The 17846-nt window shown below is 45.0% G+C and overlaps 1 protein-coding gene across 4 annotated transcripts in view; it reads left to right on the top strand.

Moving 5' to 3' along the window:
- Positions 1-17846, top strand: part of exoc6 (exocyst complex component 6) — a 43703-nt gene that overhangs the window by 15135 nt on the left and 10722 nt on the right. For 2 of the 4 annotated variants that reach the window (XM_048987346.1, XM_048987348.1), the window contains exons 6-19: positions 1268-1472; positions 1973-2128; positions 2346-2414; positions 7069-7152; positions 7240-7286; positions 7450-7570; positions 9150-9221; positions 9949-10046; positions 10557-10662; positions 10946-11055; positions 14170-14281; positions 14777-14911; positions 15312-15491; positions 16334-16363. In XM_048987346.1, coding sequence (XP_048843303.1) covers positions 1268-1472; positions 1973-2128; positions 2346-2414; positions 7069-7152; positions 7240-7286; positions 7450-7570; positions 9150-9221; positions 9949-10046; positions 10557-10662; positions 10946-11055; positions 14170-14281; positions 14777-14911; positions 15312-15491; positions 16334-16363 — 1525 coding nt within the window. The remainder of the gene's footprint in view (positions 1-1267; positions 1473-1972; positions 2129-2345; positions 2415-7068; positions 7153-7239; positions 7287-7449; positions 7571-9149; positions 9222-9948; positions 10047-10556; positions 10663-10945; positions 11056-14169; positions 14282-14776; positions 14912-15311; positions 15492-16333; positions 16364-17846) is intronic. The other 2 variants (XM_048987347.1, XM_048987349.1) reach the window with 1 other exon arrangement.

The raw sequence follows: 17846 nt of genomic DNA, 5'->3' as shown, positions 1-17846 counted from the left end.
ACAGTTCTACAATGACTTCTTACTGAACCAAAAAAAAATATATAGCATCAGACTTAACATTCCTAGGAAACTGATGCATTTAGTCAATATTTGAAATTTGAAAATAATGCTTTAACTGGAATCGGAACCCCTGTTTTCTTTTAGTCTCGCGTCTAATCATTAAATCCACTGACACCTTGTGCAGATCTTTATGTAATTCCTAAATCCTAATGGCCACCTGAACTCCAGTTCCCAGAACAATCCCGTTTCTAACTGCTTGGGTTTCAAATGCCTATAGTTATGCTTATGAGTTTTTAATAATGATGTTTTTTTGGAATTATCCCATTGTGTCAAATTTCGAAATAAAAGAATACATATTGAATGTGGAATGCCGTACAAAGTTTCTGCAGTTTAAATCCTGACCTCTGAGTGACTTTCACAATCAAAGGCTTGAATATGTAACTGAAATAGATGTTCGTAGGGCAGAACCTTGTGCTCCGGTTAGCTAATAATTAGGAGGGTTCAGTTGAAAGGATCTGAGCTGGATTATCATAATTCTGAGACCAGAAAATGCCGTCGTCTTGTTCGGTTGGGCCAGCTGCAGTGATAAGCTCATTGCGGTGATTTGAATGAGACCTTTCATATCAGTGCAGCGCTGTTACGGATTTAGGCTGCGTGTCAGATTTACGTAGCGATGCACTTTGCTAAGCGATAAGGCCGCAATCTGCCTGTGCAGCCATGCAGCGCTTTTATTACTCGAGCGCGGCGGTGGCGGTAAGCTGGAATCTGCCGCGTTTGTCTTCACGAGAATGAAAAGGGCTTTCATTAGTACTGGAATTGAATCCCCCAGCTTGTGAGGAGGAGATCAAGAGTGTTTCAGGGTTTACTGCTCCTTGGCTCATCTGAGGAGGAACCGACTCCCTTTAATTCGCAACCCAAGAGAAATCTCTAGCAAGACGGTGTCTGAACGCAGCCCCAAGGACTGTCTGGGGAGGCGCCAGGGTCGCGTTGGATCGAGGCACAGGGAAGGGCAGGCGTTTCCCTCACTGGAGCGAATCGGAGGATGTGGCCAGTGGGCTGAAGTCGTCTATATGTGTGTTCCTCAGCAGGATAGGGTTACGAGAGGAGTGTGGTTTTGCTGAGGTTTCATCAGGCTTCGGCCTAGTCCAAATATTGATGCATATCTTCCCAAATATTAGACTGTGATTAATTATGCTGCAACGCGACCTTCGTCTTCACTGCCTCTGTGCTTTTTTTTTTTTTTTTTTTTTGTCCTTTCCCCACACAGGTACTACGCCGCCCTGAAGACGATGGAGCAGCTTGAAAACATTTACATTCCGCGAGTTGGCCAGTACCGCTTCTGTGAAATCATGGCAGAGAACCTTCCCAAGCTCCGAGAGGAAATTAAGGAGATTTCCATGTCTGACCTGAAAGACTTCCTGGAGAGCATCAGGAAACACTCGGATAAGATTGGCGAGACGGCCATGAAACAGGTGAAAGGGGCTCTAATTTAAATCGAACCACTGAGAACCTGATTGAGCTCGAGTCCTCATCTGCTTAATTTTACAGGGATGTTATGGCTTCCAGTTCCCATGCTGAGATTGCAGGTCTCCGGAGAAGAGCTTATATTAAATACATTAATCTGCCAGAAAACTTCTGACACATTTGCTTCCAATAAAATGTCTTTATTTTGAATAATTAATCAAGTGCTTCCTGTGGTGTTCGAGGCGTCTTTGGTGTGGGCTGGTGAATTTCCTTCTAATTTCTGGAAGATCCCCGCTGCTTTTGTGGTCCAGTACTCCTATGAAGCATGACTAAGATCTACTAAGTGAAGAGCAGTATAATTTATCCCATAGACATTTTAGCAGGTCGGATATATAGGCGGTTTCCAAGTTGCTGTAGTTTTCCAGCATTTTGTGGTGATGGAGTTCCTATTGGGGGGGCATTAAAGAGTAGCATCGCGCCTCACTGTCTGCCCCCTGCTCTACACCAGGCCCAGCAGCACCGCACCTTCAACAGCGCCCTGCAGAAGCAGGCCAGCGCATGCTTCGCCAAGCCACTGTACGCGCTCAACGGCAGGACGGTGATCCGGCCCGGCGTACCCGGCTCCGAGGAGCGGGCCGACGAAGAGGAAGACACCGACGACGAGGTGCACCGACGACGGCCGCGTCGTCACCGAACCATATGACCAGTCAGCTTCGCGTCGTTACAGACTGAGTAGATGAGATCTGGGGTCGTTTGTTTCCTGCGCTGTCAGATTGAATTTCCTCACACATTCCTCGCTGAAGTCGCCCTTAAAGCTGTGCACTTAGTTTGTTTTCGTGACTTTCTACTCCGGTTGAACCGATGCCCTTTTATGTTTGCAGGTTTTAACAGCTCCCGACCTAGTGGATTTCTCACCCGTTTACCGCTGTCTTCACATCTACTCCGTCTTGGTAAGTTTTTTTGTTTGTTCTGTTTTGTTTTGTTTTGTTTAAATCTGAAACGCAGTGAAATTCAGCCTTTCTTCTGTCCTGGTGATTGTAATTATAAGCATAAGCTTATAATTAACCATGAAGCCTTTTCATGTTTTTCGACCGTGGTCGCACAATGGGGGTCTGTTGAATTTTGCGAGCTGGCTTTCGACGTTTTTTCGCTGTGAATGAACTTTTCGCACAAAGGCATGCTTGTCTTGGCTTGAGGTACAGCAGCAGTTTGAAATTCTCTGTGAAATATTTGCTTGAAATGGGATATAGTGTACGGGGAAGTGTAACAGAGAGTCATTTCCATTAAATGCAGCCTCCAAGCACTCGCACATACCGTTTTTGTTTTCGCTCTAATCTTTATTTGTTAGTCTTGGATAATAAGGCCGCAGAAATGTCACGATCTATAACTCCTGCGGAGTATCAATATGTGATTGTGATGTGTGTTACAAAGGACGCTATTTTAACACTGGAAAATGCAGACGGTCAAGTCGAGGCGAATGACACTGGACGCAGAGGCCTGTAAGATGACACTTAGCTTTCCCTGTATCTGTGCTTGAACCTGGTGTGCCGGTCACCTTTCAGCTCATACTTCTGTTCGGTGAGCCCCTGACCCTCCCAGGATTAGCCGAAACTTAGCTCGATTGGCCTTTGTGCGGCTCATGTGGTTCCGATGCCCCTTGACCTCAAAGAAACAAATGTTGGAGGATAAACGTGCTGGCAGCTCATAGCCATGGGCAGAGATACATGGAAATGTATTTTGATACAAAATACAAAGTACTCTATTTATAAGTGTATCAAAATACACCAAGCAAAGTATCAAAATAAATTACAATATTTTGTATTTTAAAAATACCAAAAATACATTTCACATACTCCTATATCAGCCTGTTCCTTCACATGCATACTGACTGAAATGACTTAGCATGAACAACATTTTTTGCTGCTTAACGAGAGACAATACAAGTGTGAAACCAAACAAAAGATCAAATATTCTGAAGTGTCTTAAATATATCCCAGCTATGTGACACTCAGGTAATGATCAGGCTAATAATAAATCTCTGGATCTGTTACTTATTTTTAATTGACAAAACTTGCTTCGCAGATGTGAGTCTCTCAACACGACGAAATTTAAAATGAAAAATGACAGACACGATATATGCACTTTAATGAACAACATCTTAACAATTGTAAGCTTTTGGTTCAACACGAGTGATCAACTATTGGCTCCAATGAACTTTCATTAAAATGTCTGGGAAAAAACTAGACTTTGTCCTTATCTATGCAAAAAAAATGTCTTACGTCAAACATACATTATGGGGAAAGTATATCTTGTATTTTCAAAATAGAAAAACACTGAACATATGGTAATCTTAAAGTATTGTGGTATAAATTAAATAATCATTTTTATGAAGAAAAATACAAATTGCAAAATTTTCAATTTTATTTGAAATATACATTTTAAAGACATGTATCTGATTTACTGCCCATCCCTGGCTGTGCATGTGCAACGCTATTAGATTTAGCATTGTGCACTGAAAACAGAATGATCACTCATATCTGATTCATCCATTTAGCAATGAATCTTACCTTGTAATCCAAAAGGACGTTTGGAAATCTGGCTCTTACATTGCTCCCAGTAGTAAAGTAATAAGTTAAGAATAATCAAAAGAGAAATAAAACATAAAAGATGATGCTGTATATTAACTGCATCTTTATAATGCATTCATCCGCATTCACAGAACATTCTTAAGCAGTATAGAACCATACCGTGACACCCTAAAATACTATTATTTATCATAGCGTGTTTGTTATTAATGCATATTAAAGCTGTTAAAGTATTTTAGAATGTTACGGTATGCTTACATCCTGCTTATGAATGTTCTATGATTGCATTATAAAGATGCATTGAATGTCCTATGAATGCATTATAAAGGTGCATTGAATGTCCTACGAATGCATCATACTACAGATCTTGCAGGACTCTTGCAGGATTCAATTCCTGATTTAAAATATAAAACTCTCTGTTGCCCATCTTGCAGATTTTGACTGTGATGGAGATCATGGTAGAAATAATATGTGTTCTCTCACAATAATCGCCTGTTTATGTATTTAACATTTGTCAGATATCTTTGGGCCATATTAGTGCAGTTTATTCTTGGCCTGAATTTGTTTAATCTGGTAGATTATCTGCTTGATCTTACTGTAAAATATTTGTATTATCACTTCACTGCAGCTAATTGTGATGGCTGTCAAAGCAAACTATTCCCTTGCTCCCATTTAGGTATTTTAAAGACTTGCGGGAAGCAAGCGTGCTTGCTTAGTCTGGCAGAAGAATACCGCGTTCGTGTTATTGACACGGCATTCGAATTAATGTCCGCCGTCTCGGTCGTGCCAACTGGTGTCGTCATCTAGCTGTTTTGGGAGGGAAAGTCCCAAACCACCCGCTGCCATGTGCCCCATGGCACCCGTTCCTGCCTCGCGATTTTTGGCAAGTGGGCAGAAAAATGACATGATGAGTAGACATTTTTAGAGCACTGCAGGTGAGTGTTAAAGAGGCCAGTGTTTACATTCTCCACATGCATGTCACGCACATGCCCACACGGGCGTGCCCGATTGGTGGGGTCCTTTGCCTCTGCATTGCACTCCATGGAATCGCAGTAACGATAAGTAGCATAAAGCCTGCAAGTTAATGTAGTATGGTTACATGGTGTTAATGTGCCAATGAATGACAACAAAATAATTATCACCATAACTATGATGAGCAGCTTTGCAGAGGTTGTGCGAGGCTCAGTGGGTTAGACCTCTGTGCCTATGACCAGAAGGTCGCTGGTTTGAATCCCGCCCTCAGCAGGATAGTCATATCTACTAAAATGTGGCTGACCTGTGGCAAATAAATCATTATTTCATGTCAGTAATACAGTAATTTGTCCTATAAGAAATAATTTCAGCCTGAATTAGTTCCTTTTCTACCCGTAGCCTAGCATTTCGTATTTACGCTGTTCGCTACGGGGCCCTGTCTTGGGGTAAACTGTTGCAACATCGCCTGTTCAAGCTCGGAGGGTGTGTCCTTCCTCTAAGTTTACATATGGTAATTTACTAAAAACGTGATCTGCTTCTCTGCATAGTTCATATAAGGTCATAGGGTTATATAAGCCTGGCATATTCGTCGCTTCTAAAGGCATTTAAATTATTATTATTACTTTGCGTTCCTGTAAATTAAACATTTGTGTGTGACGTGTGTTCGGAATCCTAAGTGCCAGGTTAGTGTTGCGTTTTGAAAGGCTCATGAGCGATATAGCCCGTAAAACGTTTGACCAGGCTGTAACCTCTGTAAAAGCCGAGCATTTAGAAAAACACCAGCCTGACGCATTCATCTCGTTCACAAATTGCGGCATGTTTGCTGGGTGGGGTCGATGAACCATTCTCCCCAAATGACTGCGCTGGCATGTCTGCTGCAGCCGATCCCTATAGACAGACTCCACTCTGGCACCCCCCCCCGTGACCCTTGCGGATGAACCCCACGTCCTCCAGGCACTAGCCTGAACCGTCGCCCTCAGCAACGTGCCTGTCAGAGTCCTTGCCTGTGCTTGTCTTCTACAGATTTCTATGACAGTCTACATCTGTGGTTTGAAATGCTCTCTGAGGCTGACCAGCTTTGGTCCCCCCCTGCTGAGGGACATACCAATCCCATAAGTGTCAGTCAACTTGGGCTAGGTTGGCTCATTTGCAACTCAGATGGGGGCGCGCTGTAGATCTGTATGCCCCTTAGTGACCTCGGTGGTTTCAGTGTGGGCCTCTCCTTCTCACTCCTTCACTTTCAGGTGCTGCTGTTTTTCTTTGGTGATCAATGGAGCGCGATGTGACTTTAATTAGAAGAGTTGAGGGTTTTTGTTTCAAATAATAGGTTGCTGTTGCCTCAGAGTCGTGTTATTCTTGGATCCGGGTGCGATTCCTTCTGGTTGAACTTCTGTCACTGCATATCGGCATGTTGAGAGAGGTGAAAAATCCCACTAAGATCATGCCTTCCCCAGTTCTTACTGTATCACCTTGCTTAGTTTGTGTCTAAAGGTTACTGCTTCTTTCAGGAGTTTTGAAGATCAGTCTGATCTTCTGCTGTAAACATACTGAACGTTTCCTGAAAGTCTTTGACCGTTTTCCATGCCCACTGTACGCTAAGTGTGAGACTTCCACCTATCAGGCATGTTTGACAGTTGCCAGGTTCTGTCCCTCTTGTCCAAAAATTGAACTTGTCCTCTCGCATTCTTGCTCGAACCCGTTGAAATTCCCCCTGCACGTCAGGCGGCCTCGTTCCAAGTCAAACAAACCCACAGACCTTTTCACCTCCAGGCATTTCAATGCTGATCTGCTCAGTTATGAAACAAGCCAGAGGTGATTTAGCTCCGTTTTGAGTTGGCCGTGGTGGATTTCACAGAACGTTTGCCGGTTCTTAGATCAGTCGAAAGAATTCGCCAAACTCGCAACGAGAAATACACACACACATAGATTCTTACCTTTGTGTTATTAAAATAGGGCCAGGAGAGCAGGTTTATCTGTCATTCATTTGATTATTGTCTGTTTACGGTTTTGCAACATTTAATATGTTCTCTGTCTTTGGGCGTTATAGGGTGACAGAGAAACATTTGAAAACTACTACAGGAAACAAAGGAAGAAACAGGCAAGACTGGTGCTTCAGCCACAGTCCAACATGGTGAGTGAAGAGGTGGGAGACCCTGCGTTGGCCATCTGAAGGGCCTTCAGAGCTTTACCTTAACCCTGCGTCTCGTGTGTCCTCCAGCACGAGACCGTGGAAGGCTACACGAAGTACTTCAATCAGATCGTTGGGTAACGTGTGCTCCATCACATCATTTATCTGACGACGTTTGCTGGTTAACATTGGCATTTCGCCCCCATTTTCTTGATAAAGCGTCCTCATCCTGGTGTGTATATAACCTCTACTGATGCCATATAGGTTTCCAGTCCTGATCCCTCGTTCTGACCGCCGCAGGTTTTTCGTGGTGGAGGATCACATCCTGCACGCCACACAGGGGCTGGTGAGCCGGGCTTTTACGGACGAGCTGTGGAACATGGCCCTGTCCAAGATCATCGCCGTGTTGCGCACCCATTCTGTGAGTCCGTCTCCCCACACACACACACACACACACCTGGGGGAGCCAGGCCGTGCACAGGGTGGGGGCACGGAGGCGGCCGTTTCTCCCAGAGTGGGGTTTTTCATGCGAACCCCGGAAAAGATCCACCTCCATAGCCGTAACTTTTTGTGATGAAAAGTTAGTAGTGTGGGAGGGACAGTGAGCCCCTTTGTTTCCCCCAGGGGTCTCTGGCTGTGGGCCCCCACTCTGGGCCATCCGCATAATCCCCTCCAATTTACAACTGACTGGATCTTCTAAACGCACCCTCAGTCCAGCACTTCAGAATATTCGCAGTTAATGTGCTGTTGTTGCTGCAGTCTGTCTTCATTAAGCCCAGCTGACCCCCCTATTAGAGTGGGCTTGAGTCACTCGGCTTCGGAAAGGTCCGCCAGGAGAGGTTCCAGCTCTGGATCGGCGTGTCGATATGGCTGGGTCGACGGGCGTGCCTTTCATCGATGTGAGCTCGGCCCTGAAAGCCTGGGATTCTGGGAAACGGTGCAATCGAGGTCACGACAGTCTCTGTGAATCTCCGGGGTTGGGTGGGAGCGACAGAGCCTGTAGACAGGAAGCCAGGTGACGGAGCGGGTCAGCTTCCTGTCTGCGGGCCGCGCTCGTAAAGCACAGCGCTGCCCTTTGTCCCGAATCCGCAAACGGCCGGCGGCTGCGTGATTTACGCACCCCAACCCGCTGCCTGAGACACGGGTGAGACAGAGGGGCAGGAGCGTGCCGCTCCAACAAGCACTCAGCCACTGATTCAGGTCAGGTCCTCAGCCATAAATCAGCAGACGGGTAGCGAGGGGGGTTCCTGATAGCGTTAAGTAGGTGGACAGTACTAATAAGGGGCGTGGCAAGCCAGGCTTAATTGGGTCGTGTGGACCTGGTTAATCGGGTGGTGGGACAGCCTCTGTTTTGTTCGGATTTTTAATGGATGGTCTGGTAGCAACGCCATGCTTTGTGACCATATACACTGTGAGCCCACCAGCAAGAACGGGGGCAGTGCTGGTTTGGTTAGACAGTCCCGGAGGGGGGTGTTTGTCCTTACCGCCGTGAGAGCCCCCCGCCCCCCCACTCAAAGCCGACCTGTCGACGCTTTAAGGACTGGATAACTGAGGGTCGACCCTCCTCCTCCTCCTCCTAACCCCCGAGCCAGGCCTCCCTCTGTAGCAGCCTAATTGTTGTTTTACAAGTGTGGGGTATTGGAAGGGTGGGGGCAGTGGTTAGCGAGGGAGAGGGGGAGGGAGCATCTCATTAGTTGACCTGTGTGTAGATGTATTTACAGCAGTATTTCCCAATCCAGCCCTCTGAGTCCCACAACCAGTCCACGTTTTTGCTCCCTCTGAGCTCCATGCCAGACAGTCCACATTTTTGCTACCTCCCAACTCAAACTTCAAAGCAAAAACGTGAACTGTCTGTGGGTCTCCAAGGACCGGATTGGGAAACACTGATTTATCACACTTGGAACTCTCTCTTCTTGCCACTTTGCTTGAATTCTGAGATCTCAGCAGTGTGCATGTAATCGTCAGTAATGTGCCGCATGTCTTCTCTCTCATTCCAACAGTCCTACTGCAGTGACCCTGACCTCGTCTTGGAGCTGAAGAACCTCATAGTCATATTTGCGGACACTTTGCAGGTGAGAATGGAGCATTTAATGTACCATTTCTGTTTTTTTTTTTTTCTTTTAAATGATCAGGGTCTAATAGTCTAGTGGTCCTATGACCACGGCCTTCAGATAGTTGTCCCATAGCTGACAGTCGGGGGCCCCTTGAGCGGTTCAGGCAGACCCGAGAGGCCAAGTCCACACAGACCCCAGTGGTGTTACGTGTCTGAATGCACTGCTTGTTGTGGGCTGCCAGAATAGAGCCCGGGGATCTGCTGAAAGACGGCGTCTCGGCAGAATCCTGATACTCTGCTCTCTTCTTCGGTGGTTTTCCGCTTTCTCTTCCCTCTCTCCACTGTCCACATCCCACCCCCACCCCCCACTCAGTGTAAAGGTCTAATTAATACGGGTCCACCTTCCATGTGCCGAGTCGTCACTGGGGGGGGGGGGGTTTAAGAGTGGCTGTCCTCCTTATCCCTCAGTGGAGGCCAGCGTTGGTTCACAGCGGCCTTTATCTGCTGGCCGGCTTCTAAAAACCATGTAGCAGATTTGGCGGGGTCAGCTTAGCTCTGCTGACCTGACCTGCTTCAGCAGCATAGCTCTCAGATCTACTCCTTTGTGCCCTTCTGACTTTCTTTGTTGATTATAAACCCACTAATAAGTGAGGTGATTAAGGTGACTTATGTAATGCATCCAAAGAGAGATTAAATGTTAGTCATTGAATAGTGTTTAATACCGTTTTCATGTGGTTTCTCTCTAGGGCTATGGGTTTCCCGTGAACAGGCTCTTCGATCTGCTGTTTGAAATAAGGGATCAGTACAACGAAACGTTGCTGAAGAAATGGGCCTTGGTGTTCAGGTTACTCTACCTCTGAGTCTGTTACATCGCACCCCCCCCCCCCCCCCCATCTCCAGGAACCATACCTCTTCCACTAAATACAGGAAGCTTGTCTTGAAGTCGATCTTCACTTTAGGCTCAAGGCTGGGATTGTAGTGAGAAGCCGGCATACAGCAGGAGGTGTGATCACTGGTGCATTATGGTCTCACACCGACCATCCCTGAAGTGTTCTTCCTGTAGTCTGCAAACCAGTGTCTGGCCACTTTAAGTCAAGGCGAAAGTTAACTGCTGGAGAACGTTCAACAGAGACACACTCGCCATGGTTGGAGCTGAGGCTTCTTGGAAGTATACAGTACTTCTGTCATTTTTTTTAACATGGCACCACATTTTCGATTTAGTGGCTTTTAACTTCTCGAGCCACTTTCGTTTTTTCCCCTCAGCAGTCGTGAACGTGCATCCCCTGTCAGCCAGCCGTTAAGTACAAGCTGCCCAGCTGTTGAGAAATTCACGACAGTGTTTCCTTTTTGACAGGGATATATTTGAGCAGGACAACTACAGCCCCATCCCAGTGGAAAATGAAGAAGAATACAAGTCTGTCGTCTGTAGGTTTCCCTTCCAAGATGCAGAGTTTGAAAAGGTTCGTCGAGCTTAGATTCAGCCTTTGCCGGATGCTGATGTCACTCTTTCAGCGTAGAACCCAGAGTCCGTTCAGGCTTCGTAAAAGGCTAGCAGGCTGGACGGATCACATTCGATATTCAGTTGAACCTATGAACAGAAATGATGTGCAGTTGGCAGCAGCTATGAATGAGGGTGTATATCAGTTCTGGACTGTTAATATTTTGGAGGACTTGTGTCACTCTGGTTCCTTAAATGTAATTTGGGTCTCTCTCCACCCCCCCACACCCCCCCCCCCCCATTAGCAACCGTTTCCAAAGAAGCTTCCCATGTCCCAGTCAGTGCCTCAGATCTATACTCAGGTGAAGGAATTCATCTACGCCAGCCTTAAGTTCTCAGAGTCTCTCCATCGCAGGTAAACTTCATTTCACGATGTAATGTGAAACTGCGCTATACAAACATAAATTTGTTTGTTTGTTTGTTGTTGTTGTAAACCTGCTTTATTTTTCGTGTAAATTTCGTCCTGTGTCCCTGTGCTGCTTATATTTAAATTTTACCTCTTTACTTTAACTGCCCTTAATACCTTTGTGGTTGAAGTATGTGTTGAACCTACTTTCCTACAGTGTATTTCTGTTGTGTTAAGGTGATTCTGTGTAAAATAAGTCTTTTAGAGGAGAACATTTTTGTGTTTGACTTTTGGAGTAAGATAAATCATCCATAACATGGTATCGGGAAACATGTCGACATGACCTTGTCAGTCCAGCTGAGTTGCTGCACGTTTGTGGGGGCCCCCAGGTTGGAGGGAGCTCCAGGTTGGTGGGGGGCCCACTGCTGCGGTCCGTAATAACACACAGTTGCTCCAGCCGGCATCTTTCACATCAGGCCTGTTTTCCTTCTACGGGCTTGACACTCTTGGTCAAGACACAGCTGTGAAAGTTGCAGGGATGAACTAACTTTTCCAGACAAGATCTGTTTGCAAACACGCCTGTCAGCTTTGGCCGAGTTCCCGAAGCAATACAGTGTGAATGATTTCACTACTTTTGAAAGCTCCTTCCAAAAATTTTTTTTGCTGCCATAATACACATTTCCTGGAGCAGGTCCTCGAGGATAGAGATCGAAGTTAACAGCACTCAGACACCCTCAGCAAGCTTCGTCTCGCTAAATGTAGCATTCCCGGCAGATATGTGTGCAATAGACGTGCAGACTAATGGTCATAGTAACATTTTTAAGAAAAACATAAATATTATGTTTGTAATAAATTTGCCTTATGACTGTTTCTATATTTAGCTGCAAGGTTTTGGGACCGTAGTTTTGGTACTAAAAACTCAGTACTTTTCCCTTTTCACGAATTTCCGATTGCCACACCAGCTGGGGTACTTTCAGTACTTCCGTACTTTGGGGCGGCACTTGCAGATGTGTTCATTGTCGATTTGGTTATGAAAATGACCTACCTTGCAAAAACAAAACATTCATCTGCCACGTTGAAAAGGGTGTAATTACAAACCCCAAAGACAACCTTAACAAAAGAAGCAGTTCAAAATAAATTTCTCCCAAACCCGTTTGCGAATGATTTAAACAGTGTGGAAGAAAATGATTATGATTCGCTCAGAGAGCGAATGCAGAACTCGCGCAAAAGCGGAGACAGTGAACTTTAAACTGAATTTTTAAATATACGCTAGCTAATCTTGACAAGGGACAATCATTAAAATTACAAAACTTCCAATGACAGAAAAAAAATGTTTTGGCAAAATTGAATCCTCCCATTTAGCACTGGTACCAATTTTTATGCCAGTGGAAAATCAACACAAGAAGTACCGCACTTTTGGTGCTTTTTTTTTTTTTTGTTTGTTTGTTTGTAGTACCTAAAGTACTGTACCTGGTGCAGTGGAAAAGTGCCCATAGAAACCGACTCAATCGGAATCATCTGCACCATATTTGGAAGGTCCTACCATAGAAGACGATTCATTCTGAATCAACGGCACCATATTTGAAAAGTCGTACCATAGAAGATGACTCATTCTGAATCATCGGCACCATATTTGGAAGGTCTTACCATAGAATCCGACTCAATCGAAATCATCGGCACCATATTTGGAAGGTCTTACCATAGAAGACGACTCCTTTGGAATCACTGACACTGTATTTAGGTCTTACTCTAGACACTGACTTGTCCTAGAGCACTGACACTGTCTGAATTCTGCTGATAGTGTACTGGCATGTCAAGTCTCTTCGGCTTATAAGTTATATTTTTGTGCGCATGCTGGTAAAACCTTTAGCGGTGTGCACAGGGGATGATTGGTATTGTGGCCTTGTTAAATCCTCATGATTGTCTGACACTTTTTTGTCTTCATTCCCCCTTAATGAATGCTAATGGTTCTGCCTTCACACCTTGCTAATTGTTTCTTTGTGAGGTTAAACACTTGGTAACGACTTGCCTATTGAGCAGTCATATGAATGTTTACTTACCTACTCCCTTCCCTCCCTATAAATTGCTCACACACAGCTCCTATCTACTAAATCAACGATCACCAGCAGCTCTGTGCAAAGACAAGCAGAACTGAATCTGACCTAAGCATAGCTTCATATATATAAAGGGATTTGCCTGATGGGCCACACTGGACCTCAGTTGAGCCGTGGGCATCAACAGATGTCCTGAATGTGTTTCTTTGCATTTTATCTATATACCCAAACTGTGCTTCAATAAACAGATACCTTCTACTGGAGGTAGTAAAATTCTTTTAAAGTATACATGCAGTCCATTGAGTTTTGCAAGATATATAATACATTCATACTATTTTTAGTTAGACTTTTGGTTATAAATTCTTCACACTGAAATTGTTTCAGAGCTGTACCACATGCATTTTCTATGTAATTGAATTGCCGTTTTTAAACCTCAAAGGATCGCACTTTCATAGGGATTGAAACCTAAATGGGTTGTATTAACAAACAGTGGTCATAAGTGCAAGGCCCTTTCTGTACTGAAGTAAACCCAAACATCAATGAGCTCTTGTATTCCCCCATCCTCTAGTATACACACACTTTCTACAAAAAGTGTTTTTGCTTATTTGCCTTTTGGCACTCACAGAAAAACGTTGCACTGTACTGTATGTTTTAAACATCTTTAAATTTGCTTTTCAGGTCTCTGTTGGTTAATTTTGAGTTTTGTTTTGTTTTCCTGGAGGTAGTAAGTGGAGCAAAACAAATATTTGGCTGTAAATTATTTGGCAAAATTCTGGGCTGTGTTTAAAGTGGCAGCATAGAGAAAGAAAAAATAAAATCTAATTTATTGAAACGAAACGGAAATGATGGAAAATGTTGTGGCGCTGGCTTTGTAGGTGACGCAATGTGAATGTGGCTGCTCAGAAAATGTTTTCAGACTGATTTAGTTGCGCATGATATTTCCTAACTGTATTCAGCCTCAGAAAGTGTGTTTGCAGGCTAATCGTTCGCTAAAAATGTAAAGTATCCTCTCGGTTTTCTTTGAAGAGACGGTTGTGGTAGCTTCTGCTATTTGTTAAATACATTTCAGCTCGACTGAAATTGATGACATGCTCCGGAAGTCCACCAACCTCCTCCTGACACGAACTCTGAGCAGTGGCCTGCAGAGTCTTATCCGGAAGCCCCACATAGGGCTCACCGAGGTATGTACTCTTTTCAGGGGTGGAGATCTCAGGTCCAGAGACTACAAATCCAGACCAAGATTTTGTTACAATCAACCAGTTGAGTCGTCTGTGACTGTGACTCTTCATACTCAGCTGGTTGGTTGAAACAAAATGTTGGTCTGGATTTGTACGCTCTGGACCCGAAATCTCCACCTCTGACTTTTTCTAATGTAAAATCCTTTACTCCCTTCTGGAGTAAGATGCATGCGTGATCCATATAAGCATATTATACCTGTTTTTGGTGGGATTTTTGTCTTTTTTTGTGGAATGATTTCATATCAAGAAAATTTCTCTATAAAGCCTTTCAGAGGTGAGAAGATCAGCAAATCATTATTACAGCTGGAGTATATTCGAGTATTTACTTGTGTAACCATGAGCTCTTTGATTAAACTCTAGTAAGAATGAACTGGGTGGTGTCTTTTCAGTGGCAGAGAGGATAGTGGTTGGACCCAACAAGCTGTTATTGCTTTTCAGCTAGTTCAGATCATCATAAACACCACCCACCTGGAACAAGCATGCAAGTACCTGGAAGACTTTATCACAAACATCACTAACGTCTCCCCAGAAACCGTCCACACCACAAGACTTTATGGGCTTTCAACGTTTAAGGTATGTATGCCGGTCAGGGATGTATAAAATCCCTCCTTGCAATTATATGCTCTTGGCACATACGGATATTTTCCACATTTCGGTTTACTTAAGACCTGCTGAGAAAATTTACACTGGGGGCAGTTTGGTCAAAGGAAATGTGTTCCATCAAATTAATGGGACTTTGGAGGTGGACCAGAAATGCCACCTTCTGCGCTTCTTGCCCGTCGGCTCTCGTTTTCTGTCTCAGAACATCGTAAACGATTTAAAGACATTTAAAGAATAAAAGAAATTTGTTCTCCGTGTGTGATCAATGGGTCATAGAGCCAAGATGACAGACATTGATGTGACTTTCAATGAATGTATGGAAGTCGACTGAGTTTCAGCAGGAATGCTGACTCATCCATGTGGTGGTCTTCAGGATGCCAGGCATTCGGCAGAGGGCGAGATCTACACCAAACTCAACCAAAAGATAGACGAGTTCATCCAGCTGGCCGACTACGAGTGGAGCATGGCGGAGTCTGACGGCCGAGCCAGTGGATACCTCATGGACCTTATCAACTTCCTCCGCAGCACCTTCCAAGTTTTCACCCACCTGCCGGTGAGCCCAGGCCCAAATTGGCGGCGAGAATGCAGCCTTGTCTGCATTGTGGCTCCTGAACGTGCTGTTGAGGGTCTGAGGGTGGGAGAGGGAGCGGGGCGGCTGTCGCACTCAGGGGGTGTCCAGGAAACGCCGTCTGTCTGTCTGTCTGCCTGCCTGCCTGCCTGTCTGTGTCGGGGGGGGTCTTTTCTAATTGCAGTAGCTGATAGTGTTCCCTCGTAAAAGGGGGCCATGGCGCGAAAAATCCCATTACTGGTGCTTTCCATTCATTTTGGGGTATAAAGTCGTGTCCCATAAAGCATCCTGGGAAACAGTGGATGAGATGTATTCAGCACCAGACTTGATCGATCAACAGACCTGTTCCACATCTACCCTCATCTATGGATTTACTCATCCAGAAAGCTGCCAGCACTCTGCATTTTGCAATTTTTCCTGTAGACAATTTTTTTCTTTTGTCCAGAGTGTAATTTTAATAATCAAAATGTCAGCGTGTGACAAACCAGGTACAGTAATGTCAGTCCAGAAGCCAGGTTAATATCGCAGCAGTTAGACCCTCATCTCAGTGCATTTCAGTAATGTCCCGCTATGTCTCCCCTACACTGACCAATCTCCCAGTCCCTCCGCTTTTCCTCAACCTTCCATTCCTGCCCGGCTGTGAAATCGGGTGTCAGGCTTGCCTGTTATTAGCTATTGCGTGTTGCCCGCTCCGTGACCTGTGCTACATGTATCTGTTTATTCTACCTCTTTGCCAGACATGTCTGGGTCTCTACCTCCTTTCCTGTCCATTTATTTTTGCTATACTTTCTTTCCCTGTTCATACTTGAATTTTGGGTTCCGCTCAGAATAACAACAATGATCATGCCGCGATGTCGGTGAGTAACCGCCTGTGAACGGAGGTGGAAACGCATGCTCATGTCAGTCCCGTGGAGCCGCCTCCAAGCTTGTCGCTTCTTCCACATGTAACCACAGATTCGGTTGGAGGCGAGAGGTTTATGTCCCCCCCCCCCCCCCCCCACCCCCACCTTGTCTTTGTGCCGTGAAACTCCGATACTCCAGAATGTATCATCCACACGAAAATGTGACGATGCTGTCTGTTTCTAGGGGAGGGAGAGTCTGTAGTGTTTATCTCTTAGGGCTGTGTTTCCCAAGCCGGTCCTCGGGGATCCACAGAAGGTCCACATTTGTGCAGGGAGCTGGGAGGGAGCAAAAATGTGGACCTTCTGTGGGTCCCAGAGGGCCACGTTCGGATCCACTCTTTTGGAGTAATCAACACCCTTAAAGGCAATTGCGAGAGATGTACTGCTTAATTGTCAAGTAAGCATTCCAGACTGTGAAGTGTAACCACACGTTATTCTGTCAGAGTACGTTGGCTATATTCGTTTTCGTCTAGATACAGAGTGATTGTTTGTCTGACCGCTAGTCGCATGCTAATGTGTCACTCAGCAGATCGATCCTCTTTCTTGGTGGGGGATCGACCCAGAATGACCTTTTTTTTTTTTATCAGGGAATGTGCCACCATCACTCCCATTAAAAGCCAGTGTCGATTCGCCTTTACGGTGTCTTGGTCCCTCCTCCTTCGGCTAAGCTTGTAGCTCGAGGGGTTCGTTTCATCCACCCAGTGCAGTTATGGTGATAAATCATATTGGTAGGCGTTTGAGTGAAAGATGAAGGCTCCTTAACAGGCAGCCCATGACGATTAAGACACCTGCGTGTTAATTCCATAATCCCAGTGCCCAGCCCACTGTCACTCATTAAAGGGGATGGGAGACAGCAGTGTCTGTGGGTGACCCTTTGGGAATTCCCGATGAAATCAGTGTGTCATTCTTGACAGTCCATTTTTTTAAACACGATTATTATTATTATTTTCTCTATCAGTAATCTTTTGATATGTGATCTCACCCCTCCGCCAACCCTCACAGCAGTTAACGACTTAAGGGAACTCTCTCTCTCTCTCTCCATCCATAAATTATGATTTTCTTTGGAATATCCCCCCTGTGAATTCTTAACTGTAGAGTACGTGTGTTTCCACACTCTCCTGTGAACCAGCGTTTCGCTAAGATAACAACAATAATTTTGGCTCTTGTTTGGTGAATTTGGTAAAGTCGGAGGAACATGTTAGCAGTTGACGGTGGACTGCGACTTACACTGTTGGGTTTAGGGCTGGGACTAGACTGGTCTCCTGAAATCACGCTCAGCCTTTTCATTTACAGAACATCAAGCCTTCAAAGTATTGGGTTAATGGTTGTGCTTAGCATGAAGGCGTTCTTCATGAACGGATTGTACACAATAATTCTGGAGTCTTTAATTACACGGAATGAAGCCCAGGAATGTGTGCGTTAGATGGCGAGTAGTTTT

This window comes from Brienomyrus brachyistius, chromosome 20 (assembly GCF_023856365.1).
Source record: "Brienomyrus brachyistius isolate T26 chromosome 20, BBRACH_0.4, whole genome shotgun sequence".
NCBI lineage: Eukaryota > Metazoa > Chordata > Actinopteri > Osteoglossiformes > Mormyridae > Brienomyrus > Brienomyrus brachyistius.
This window is presented reverse-complemented; position numbering and strand designations above follow the sequence as displayed.